Source organism: Leguminivora glycinivorella, chromosome 8 (genome assembly GCF_023078275.1).
Source record: "Leguminivora glycinivorella isolate SPB_JAAS2020 chromosome 8, LegGlyc_1.1, whole genome shotgun sequence".
NCBI lineage: Eukaryota > Metazoa > Arthropoda > Insecta > Lepidoptera > Tortricidae > Leguminivora > Leguminivora glycinivorella.
The window spans coordinates 26,694,117-26,705,838 of record NC_062978.1 but is presented as its reverse complement, the minus strand read 5'-3'; the positions used below and the strand labels follow the sequence as shown (position 1 = coordinate 26,705,838).

Sequence of the window (11,722 nt, the reverse complement as noted above, 5' to 3'; positions counted from 1 at the left end):
CCACCATTTTAAGTACCTACATTAGTTATTTGTTATACAAGGGGGCAAAGTTGTATTTTAACGCCGAGTGTGGAATAGAAAAACGAGCAAGTGAAAGGATTCTATAGTTGAACCACGAGCGATGCGGGTGGTTCGAGAATAAAATCCTGAACTTGCAAGTTTTTTAACACACGAGAACTAAAATACATTTGCACCCGAGTGTAACACAAAACTTTTCCCCTCACTAATAGCACAGTATAAACCAGTAATAACTCTTCTTACAAACTTCACGCCGCGCGGTGTGTCCCCCTCCCTCCCTTCGCATGCAGCGAAAATATGCGAAACTGGTAATTATTGGGCTGGACAGTCGGGGCCGCGTTTGCGCGCTGTTTTGATGTGTGTGTGAAAATGACGTCAGTGCCGAGGTCATTGCGTTACTGTAGTGTTTATGGATGTATGGAGAACTGTTCTAAAAATCCGGATATAACATTCTTCACAATTCCTAGACTTCCAGAAAAGTAAGTGGTTTTTATACTTATATTTTTGCAGCGTTAGGTAAAAGTGAGATATAGTGATGCATTAAAATCAATAAGGATTTACCTGTAACGACATTAATTACTTTGCAACCAAATACTTGTTTTTTATTTAGGTAGATGATGCGATCTATCTTATCTCGAAAGTTTGGTACCTACTTAAATATTGTGGAATCATCTATTCAGACATTTTATGTAAATACTATTTCGTCAGTATTTAAGAAAAAAACACGTACCTACTTGAATGGTACGTAGTAGAAAGTGCGTTTTTGTTTTAAATAATATCTAAGTATAACATATAAATTACCACATACGTGATGTGAAAAACCGTCCCCGTGAATATCTCATTTTGCTCGGGATCGTTACACAATCTAGTATTGCGCTTATGAGACTAATATATGAATAATATTTTTTTGTGTATTCAATATTGACTGGTGTGGTATTGTTATACTAATACTTACAGTTACCTAATAGTACCTATTAGATAACAACAACTTACTTTGTACGAAGTTGATTGATTAACTTTATAGTAATTTTGTTCAACCCTGCGTGACCTTGCGCAGTAGAGACCGCCCGCATCTACCTGCCGGAGATTAACTACTGAATATTCCTTATACTGTGCTAATAGCGAGGAAACTACAACGCAAAAAATGCGTTTATCACTGCTTCCAGTAGTTCCACAGGTGGTAAATCATCTTTATTACTAGATTCACCTACTTTTATCAATTTTAAAGCAGTTAATTTGACTTTATTCAAGGTCAAATTACATTACCCACTAGTGGATAAAATGCGTTTTTACCCGCTGCTATTAAAGGACAAAACACGTGTTTCTGAGCTAGTGAGGGGAAAAATATATTACGTGTTGCCCCAAAAGATCTTGCATATGACCAGGTGGTCCAGTCTACTTCTTAGCGACCCTTTCCTTGAAGCATGCCGAACGTACTTTTTATAATTCAAGGAATTAATGAGCAGACAAATCTTGACGTAGATTCTTTGCAGCAGGCTTATGTTTGTGTCTTAATATGTTTTCAAACTCAAAAATGTACTTTAACTACAAGTATAAATAAAAATCATCATTCAAAGGGTTCTAGCGAGTCTAGATACTGTGGCCTTGATATCCTTTTTAGTATGCTGATTGGCACGTCAGTTCCAAAGTTACCAGAAACATTATTTGTGTCACGTGTATTAGAACTGCAGTATAAGTTGAATGAGTCTAGTTTAATATCATCTTCTAAGTCATAATGTTTAGATCCAACACGCCGTCGGATTCTGTCTGTATATGAATATAGATAATAACAGCAGTATAGTTATGCATGATATTAATGCTACTAATATTATGTTCGACGTCAACCTTGCTGTCAGTTGTTTTATAGATATCGTTAAATTTGTCGCCGTATTATTTGTTGTGTTTAAATTTGCAGATAGAGTTGTAGCTTTTTCGTTAGTTATCGTTGTTATTGAGTCTAGAGTTGGATTTGATGGATTTATTGTCTCTATTGAACTAAAATCATCCGCTGTAGATCCTTTCACACTTTCAGTGGTTTCAAAATTTGTAGCTCCGAAATTTGGAGATTTTGACATTTTGGTTGTCCTCATGTCAATCACTTTAGATGATTTTGAAGTCCCAATTGTGATGATGTCAGTAGGAGACATGCTTGTAGATCCTTCAATACTATAAGTGGTAGTTGGAGTACTCTTAGTATTGTAAGCAGTAACACTTGGCGAACTGGTACTGGAATTTGGGATAGTATGTGTCATGTTTGAATCATTAGAAAGAGTTGTCACATCCGTAACGTTTTTGATAGCCATTTTCGAGGTATTGGAAGTTTCTGTCGTGCTATAAATCTGTACTTAAAATCCATGTATTAGCAGTTGAGTATCTAAATTTACTTTCAACCGTGCTAGCGGCTAAAGTAGTAGTTGATTCATTATTCTTTGTCAAATTGGAATTTAATGCGGAAGTTAAACCCGTAACATCTGTAGAACCAGTTACATAGTGTGTTTGTAGGTCTTCAGTACTGATATCTGGAGTAGGTATTCTATTAGTTTTTATGGTACTAGGATCTGTAGTCATTTTTGGCGAAGTTTTAATACCAATTATGCCGTCTGTAGTTGGTATTACCTCCTCAATCTCTGTGGTAGAAATGTATCCTGTAGCCAAAGTTGATCCTATTCCAGTATCTGTAGTGTATTCTATAGATGGAGATATTTTTGTATCCGCAGTAGAAGTAGAATATAGGTCGCAGTACGCAGCATTGGAACAAGTCAAATTGGAGGCAAACTCTTCTGTAGTTCTCATTGTACTGAGATTTAACGTTACAGTAGAAGCTTCTGTATTTTCTCTAGTTAAATTTATATTGTTTTTGGATAAAGGGCTAGGAATTGTAGTTTCACTGCTATTCTCAGTGGTGCTTGTTAGCAATGTAGGCGTGTCTGTAGTTGCAGAATCATTCGTAGTATTGTCTGTCATTGTTTTAATAAAGTCCATCGTAGTATTTATAGTACTGGCATCCATCAAAGGTACTGGCAACTCAGTAACTGTTATTAGTCCAGGTTCTCGTGTTGTTTTTGGTGAGATCGTCGATGTGTCCGGAAATCCATTCGTTAGTGAGTTGGTTACAAACATCCACAAAATGATGATCTGTCTATGGAGCATTTTTAACGTGTCTGAAAATATGTACTTATTTTACGACAGATAGTAAATATACACTTTTTGGATTAGGGGTTGCAAATGCATTCGCATTGTTTTATTAACGCGTAATTTTAATCTGTAACCCAGAAGCAAACATTTTGATTGCAAGTAAACATAAGCTCTCGCTTTCTTAGCTGCTGTTCTTATTATGATTGGATTATCCTAGTTAATTATTAATGTAGTTTAGAATATTTATAATATAAGTTAGTTTAAGATTTTTGCATGAATGTATTTGTAATTTAATTTGTGTTGCATACTTTTTAATCTGTTGAATAAATAGATAAATACTTGATACCACAAATGTGAATTGACTCGAGTTTGAATTCATGGCTTATTTTTACATCGCTCGTACTCTAAGAACAAATCAATTTATTTTCATTACAATCATTACATACACATTATTCTAGCATTTATTTCATGTTTATAGGTCGTTTGTTTTGAACGCACGCCAAATCGAGCTCGTCAAATTAAAACCGCAATGGAAAACTAATTTTGACATCCAATCGTCGAGCAGACTGCCGTTCACGGTACTAAATATGATACTTTTTCTTTCTATCTTGATATAGCTCTGTGGTCAAACGTCCCTAGGAGCGGCGCTCCAGATTTACCTAATATTTCATACATAATCTTCTGTCTCACGCGCGGAGCTATGACTAAACTTCTCTTTCGCTCTTACTGAATTTCGTATTAGAGAATGTACTGAATATTTCTCCATAGGAGCGCAATTCAAAGCGCTCCGTTGAGCGCGGTGCGTATGAAATTGTATAGGAAGGGAATTGGCGGATTAATATAGACTGTATAATGAACTTTTAAGAAATATAAGTAATTGTTTGATTGGACTTTTTTGCGATAGTTTTTATATAGTATAATACATTAATTTGAGGTACCATAATTGATGTATTACTATAGTTTAATTGTGATTATTTTTGGGAGTGCACCGCACAAGCGCACTTTAGGGCAAGCCGCTACTGGTTGAGTGGATGCACTGTATCCTGGCAGTCGGAGAAGCAGCCTACGGTTGCCTTATCATCAGCCGAAAGTGAATATATGGCTTTAGCGTCTGCCACGAAGGAAGCATGCTATTTACGTCGATTTATCCAGGAAATAACAGGTAAATTGCATATAGTTAACTTAGCTTCTGACAGTCAGAGTGCCATCAATCTCGTTCGAAATCCTGTACACCACAACAGGTCAAAGCACATCGACTGCAGGTTTCATTTCATTAGGGAGAAGGTCTCTAATAATGTTGTGAAATTAGAATATATCAAAAGTAGTGATATGCCTGCCGATGTACTTACTAAGCCACTAGGGCCTATAGTACATAAAAGGTGTATACTTAACTTAGGATTAGAAACTTAAGTTCTTGTTTTGTGTTTGTCTAGCACAACGTCGATTAAGGGCGGCTGTTGTAGTTTGTAACCTCTTTTGTGCTGACAAATATCGTTTTTATAAGTTCTAGTTCTATTGTTCCATTTTTTGATATATTTTTGTATAGCCGTCACTTCAAATAAAACACTCGTAGCAACAACATCTCTTTTTACTATTTTTTACAAATAACTTCCGTTATATTAGTTCTACAACACTAATTAATGAAAAAATACAAAGATAAGCATCAGAGTTCGAGTGGGGACTTGTAATGTGACGTCACTTCTAAGTATAAATTGTACCTATGCGTGACGTCACGCGAAAGTTCAACGCACTGTATCGTCGTCATTTTTCGTTAACGAGAAAAAAGAAAAATACGCGTCTAAAATTTTTTGATAATCTAACCGACGGACTAATTAGTTTGTTTAGTCGTCTCGCCTATTATTTGATTCTGCGCCTTCGATCACCGTCAATAAAGTGTCATGAATAACGGAAGCTTGCTTAATGTTAGGAGCGAGGGTTAAAAATTTCACCACCCCTTTCCTAGTGGGTGTCAAAAAGTCTGGCTGGCAACCTGTCTATGTAACATATTTGTTTTCTTTCAACCCTTTTATTGTCTTGAGTTGCACTGAAACTTACAGATTCCTGTGCTCTGCCAACCCCGTTTGAGAATAGAGACGTGAGTGAGTGTTTATATATATATAAGTCTTCAACGGTGAGCATTTGGAAAAATGGAATACGTGTGGTGACATCGTTTTCGTAAAGTTATCACCTGATAGTGACGAGCTTTGCTTACTTTCTACTCTGTTTCTGCTTTTATTCATTCCCATAACCTGCGTTCGTAGCTGAATGCACATACGCTTACGAAACGCTCACGAAACGAATCTCTATCGCTCTTTCGTTTTGGTGCGATAGAGCCAGACTACCTTTCGCGGCGTTTCGTTTTCGTTTCGCGTCATAGAAATTCCATTCGGCTACGGGGCCTGATCGAGATACCAACTGCTAAAGGGATTTAAAATACAAATTGTAACAAAAATAGTGTAGAAGTCTGTGTTCCAATTTTAGAAGTTTTGTCAACCGAGTTCAGGAATTGGTGCTTAAACTGGATACATTACGAGTTTGCAACCCACAGATGCAACTTGGGTATACGTAAATAGGTATACGTGAAATGAAAAGGAATCAAGGAGAAAAAAAAACAATTCAATTGTTTTTAAGTTTAACAAAACTTTATTAGAATCCGGAATATAGATGTAGACGTTATACCCGCGATATTAAGAGACAAGTCATATCTCTTTCATCCTACGTTAATGACATAGAAAGTATAAATAAGATTATGTTTAGTCCCATGCGCCGGGGCAGTTGTAGTGGCGGTTGATGCGTTTCCAGTCCATGTCGGTGATGTACTCACGTTGACCCATCACACCCTCGAAGTCCTACAAAACAATAAAAGTACATTACTTCAATGACCAATAAACTTGCTGGATTATGAGTCTCAGTTGCGGGTAACTCAGTTTCCGTGATCATGATGCACGTCATTGGCATCGCAATAGAAATTGCAAGTTTTAATGGGTCTGCAACGTGCAACTGATAACCCTTGAGTTGCAGGCGTCCATAGGTTACGGTGAAAGCTTTCCATCAGGCAGACCGTATGGTTGTTTGCCACCGAAGTGGTATTAAAAAAATATCGGGAAATACTCGTATATCGGTATAGTGAAACTAACCGTGAAATTAATAATTCAAAACTGTTATTGCTCGATTTGCTGTTAAAAGCAGAAAAGTGTCATTTTATTCAAATCAACTTCTTCTTTAAATCCTGTTATTCTCTTGGTTCGAATCATATTCCTTCGTTGACTCCGGTAATTTGAAGAATATGCCTAACTAAAATCAGGTAATAACTAGGGATGTAGCGAGAGGGGGGTAAACCCAAACAAAGAAGGATGGATCTTGTGAAAGAGGATATCAGAAAGAGGGGAGTGCTAAGATGACGAAAGATAGAAAGGCATGAAAGAGGAAAACGAGTTGTACCGATCCCATATAACGTGGGATAAGGGTAGGAAGAAGAAAAATAAGTAGTAGGTAATAACTATCCTATCAAAATTACAAAATCGAGTTTTTACCTGGAGAGCTACAATGGTAGGAAGACCGTTGACGGAGAACGCTCTGGCAGGGTATTGCAGGCAGCTCACGTAGTCATAGGGCAATCCGTAGTTGGTCACGTTGACGGGACTTTCTTTCATGAAGTTGTCCTCCATGCCTGAAATAGTGCTTGTAAGTAATACTCGTACACTGAACACAAATAACATTTCAAGAATTATGAACCGAAAAATCTAAAACCCGTTCTGTGTCATGCCGAGTTCAAAAGTCCTCGTCATATTACTAGTAACAGCGGTGCATTTTTTTGACGCAGTAGTAATGCAGTTACACTTGAAGTGTGGTCATCTAAACTACCCAGGTATTTTAGATCGATGATTGTGGTACTCGCTGTTGCTTTACCTTCTCTTAGTGATATAGGTAAAACTTTTCCCATACAATAAACTCACTCAGGTTTTGCTCTCTTTGCCGTTCATGACCGCGCATCCGCATTAGGTAATTTCAGGTCAGGTCCTCATGGTAGGAATGAGACAGCAGTATTAAATGAGACAAGAGATAATGGAACTTACCAGGTTGGATGTTCTCAAAGGCGATTCTGATGTAGTCATCTCTGTCATGGGTCGCTTGCATATGGAAGAATCCGAGGATGTGCATCCACTCGTGCACGATGGAGGCGTGGCGGAAGCAGCCGACTCCAGAGGTGTTGCGGGCCACGTTGTAGGAGTGGGCGCCTCTGGCCTCCCAGTAGCCGATATCGGCCCAACAACCGCCGGCGATACCCTGGGGAGACAAGAAATTTCGGTAAACACAAAATAGAACGTTTTAGAATAAATCCACACTATGTTGGCGACAATATTTACAGCCTCGCTGGGGAAATTATTATTTTAAACATTTACTTCGACGAAATTATGACGTTTACTTAACCCTTGCTCAGACGCCTATCAAAATCGGCGCTATCATATCTTGGCTTGACTGTAAAAATTATTGTTTTTCTAGTCTTAACGGTTCCCTTAAACAGTCGATTGCCCAGAAAGCAGCGGTGGAGAACTTGCGTCAAACTGAGGCGCACCTATACAGACCAAAGGTTGCTTAGTAGCTTATTACTAAACTTTACTTTTTTTTACTTATCCTATTGAAAGTGTCCCACTGCTGGGCAAAGACCCCTTGGTTATCCATGACTCCCGATTCTCGGTTTCCTTCGGCTAGTGTCCAGGAAGGCGTCATGGTCGTCCCGCCATCTTTGCCTATGCCTAGGCCTGCCCACGCTTTATCATCGGCATCAACTTGTTGGCTATGTTAGTTAGGATAGGTACATTCTATAGACGTGGCCGGCCTAGTCCCATTTAAGCCTAGCGGTTTTTTTGCCAACATCAGCAATGAGAGTCTTGGAGCGCAGCGTGGTGTTACAACGCGATCGGTCCTTCTAACACCTAGAATGCTGCGCTCCAGAGCGCGGTGGCGAACCTTCAGTTTAGACTTCTGCTTCTCTATAGGTTAGGACAGGTAGAATAGTTACAGGCGTTATCGACACGATCTTCGACTTCTTCATCTTGCCTTTTGCAAAGAGACTACTCGTAATTGGCTCGAGTAAATGAATTCGTCGACGTATTAGTATAGTTGGCCCGTCTACCTCGACCATACGCTGTCATTCAAGCTATGTGGCTGAACACTTACAGTCACACTGACGTAAGCGGTGTCGTTCGGCTCACGGTAGCGGAACTTGACGCAAGTGTGACGCTCAATGTCTGCGATAGCCTCTTCGATGTCCGCTACCTGCTGGGGGTCTGGAAAAGCCAAGTTTAGTATTTGAATCGGAAAATTCACCCCAAGCATATAGATATAGTAGAAGCCATCTTGGAGAGAGACCTGTAGGTAACGGATAAATACTTCCAGCGCCCAACGGTTAGACTTACTTTATCTGGTTGGAGGGCAATCAAATACCATGTGACAAATTGTCTGTTCCCGAACTCCATTCGATTATGACATTGACCAATAATTTGGCTGAATCATACACAAATATTTACGGATTAGCGTAATACTAAAAGATAAACTATATAAAGTAGGTAATAGGCTTATCTTGATATTAAATACATGAACTTATGTGATTCATAATTGAGCCCATAATTATATATATTCTACTGCTGGGTACATAATGCTGCTGGGGATAAGATGGCTAAGGGCTACAGTCCCCATGCTAGTCTTACAGACTTGTGATGTGTTGTTGGAAGAATCATAACACAGAATACTCACCAAAAGTTGGTCCCTCACCGAATTCCCAAATCACAGTGTTGTCCGGCCACTTGGTATCAGGCCAGGTGTACGCGTTACGGCCCATGGCATACTCTTGCACCATAGCCTCGATCTGCCAGTCGTCTAGCACGATGTCGCCTTCGAACTTGCCGCTGTACAACTCCGGGTTGTCTAATAGGGGGAGACCCCGTTAATGGGGGAGGTCTTGCGGGATAGACCAGCATTCTCTGTGAATTAATACATAGTAATTACATTTTGGACAGTTGAAGAAGACCTGCCAACTGCTGATGCTGTTGTTATTAGTGGTTTGAGCCACCGTACAAGGTCTGTCCCCAGAGAGAACTAGGATTAAGGGAAGCAGGAAAAAGAGGACTTATAATTGATATGTCCGGAATATAAATATTAGGAGTACCTAGGTATGCGAGAAGTATCTCGCGGACGCTTTGGCATAATAGATATAAATGTGGTTATTTGTGTGTAGATTAGCCCTTTTTGAAAACTCCTAAAGAAATATAAGAGGTTTCAAATGAGCTGGCCACCCTTGGAGTTACTTGCGAGTTAGTGATGTTCTTTAGGTACACGACGCCCTGTAAGGGCACACAATACTCTTAAAGCTATCTTATTACAATGTACCCGTCTAATGAATTTATCTATTACAATTTTATTATATATTTGTAATTTATTTATATATTGGGAAGCGCATCGTGACTTTATTTTCACATCAGAATTTTAAAAACATCACACTGTTGTTTGACCATACTGTGTCATCACTATATTGGCACAAATGACATTAACACTTACCCTTCTGGGTATTTTCCAAGAAACTCCTAAAAGCCTGGATTTCCTCCCTAGACTTAGCTAAAGGGGGGGAGGCCAAGGCTACCCCTAAGCAGCAAACGACAGCATATAATCGCATCATTTCGTCTATATACAGCTTATTTTGTTTCATGGACTATATATAATCTTTACTTATCATTATCAAACCCTGTGTATCTTAAGATAAATTTACTAATTAATTAACGTTTGACACTTCTTCCGGGTTTTTCGTAAATACATATATGCAGTCATAGAGTAACCTTTGCGACGATAGGACACTAGTTTGCGAACGATCGCTTACCCGAATATTAGACTTTGACTATGTAGTATGTAGAGGAGAAGTTTCACGTACTTACGTAAGGAGCAAGTACTTTAATAGCATACTTGAAAACAGTCTATACTTGCTTATACTCGCTCGCAACGCTTATCGTCTCTTTGCTTTACTTTAGATTCGTTCAGAACCCGCATTTATAAATGGGATGCTTTTGAAAATACCAAATTACTTATGTTCACAAAAATGTTTCGTTTTACTATTTTGTTATACTAATACTTAAGGCGCTATTGACACTGATTCCATTCGATTAAACTGTTTTTGTCGCTCGAATTATACGCAGCCTCCATAGTGAGCGTCCAATCGCTGTATCCATACAGTTAGTCATGGTGCATGGTGGGTTATAGTGGTGAGTCTTTCTTTAGGCCTTGTGTAATGCCAGGGGCGTTTCTTTCGTAGGTACATCCGGGGCGGCCTCGCATGTATGGCAACACTCTCATATTAATATCAATCTGATGTATGTACTTATGACGTTTCGATAGTATATGCTGATCTCAGGGTTAAACAAGTATATAGGTATTTAATGTTCACTTTGTATCTTGCATGCTTTGTTGCATGTTAATTATACGATGTAATGTCAAAATATTACGAAAAGTGGCCCGCCGAGTTTCTTGCCGGTCCCATAGTGGATACCCCCTCCCAACTGAGGGGGACTGAAATCTTCTCGAGGCTGAGGCGTAGGGTTAGAGCCGGCGTAGCTTTATTTGACGTACATAAGCGTATTGTAATATGCCTACTTGAAAAATAAATATTTCTTTTTCATTTTATCATTACGTTGACCCTTCTGTACAATTGGTTCACTGGCCTTCCCCATTGTAATGATTATTAGGATTAATATCTTATCAAATATTCTAACTACGCATTAAATATGGTCTGTATCAAGTTTAGGTTATCATGACTGATCATATAAATCAGGGTCATTTATCGATAACATGTTTTAAAGTATTGGGTTGGTAAGAAAGTAATGAGCGAATCATAACCAATATTGTAATTTTTATTTAATTTATTATTTTAATCATTTATCAAAAATATAACGGCCTTCGTTATCTACTACTTGTCTCCATCGTTCTGGTAAAGAATGAATAGCATCGGCGAAGAAGTTCTTAGGTTTAGATTCAAAAAACTCAGCTATGTACTGTCGTAGATGGGCTTGATCATCGAACTTTTTTTCATTCAAGGCATTGCTTAGCGATCTGAACAATGCGTAATCCGTAGGTGCCAAGTCTGGAGAGTACGGTGGATGAGGTATCACTTTCCAACCTAGCTCCAATAGCTTTAGCCGAGTCACTTATGCAATGTGTGGGCGAGCATTGTCGTGTAAGAAAAAACTTTAGCATGCTGTGGACGATTCTGACAGATTTTTTGGTTTAAATTTTCAAGCTGATTACAGTATACTGATGCGGTAACAGTCATTCCACTTGGTAGGAGTTCCCAGTGAATAATACCATGAATATCCCACCAAACGGACAGCATAACTTTTTTCGGGTGAGGCTCTGTTTTTGGTGCCTCTATTCCTTTTTCGTTTGGAGCTAGCCACTGACGTTTGCGTGTGTGATTTATATATAAGACCCATTTTTCATCTCCAGTGATAAGATGGTCCAACCAGTTGAATGTGCGGCAAAAAGACAGAAGTTGTATGCAGATATCGGCACGGCGGTTTAGTTG

The 11,722-nt window shown here is 38.8% G+C and overlaps 1 protein-coding gene across 1 annotated transcript; it reads right to left on the bottom strand.

Moving 5' to 3' along the window:
• Positions 1-5,773: 5,773 nt before the first annotated feature.
• LOC125229161 (seminal metalloprotease 1-like) lies at positions 5,774-9,844 on the bottom strand. The gene is given in 6 exon segments (XM_048133949.1): positions 5,774-6,002; positions 6,687-6,823; positions 7,230-7,440; positions 8,335-8,444; positions 8,911-9,114; positions 9,706-9,844. Coding segments are annotated over 6 exon segments (882 nt in total). The 5' UTR covers positions 9,830-9,844; the 3' UTR covers positions 5,774-5,906.
• Between the last annotated feature and the right edge of the window lie 1,878 nt (positions 9,845-11,722).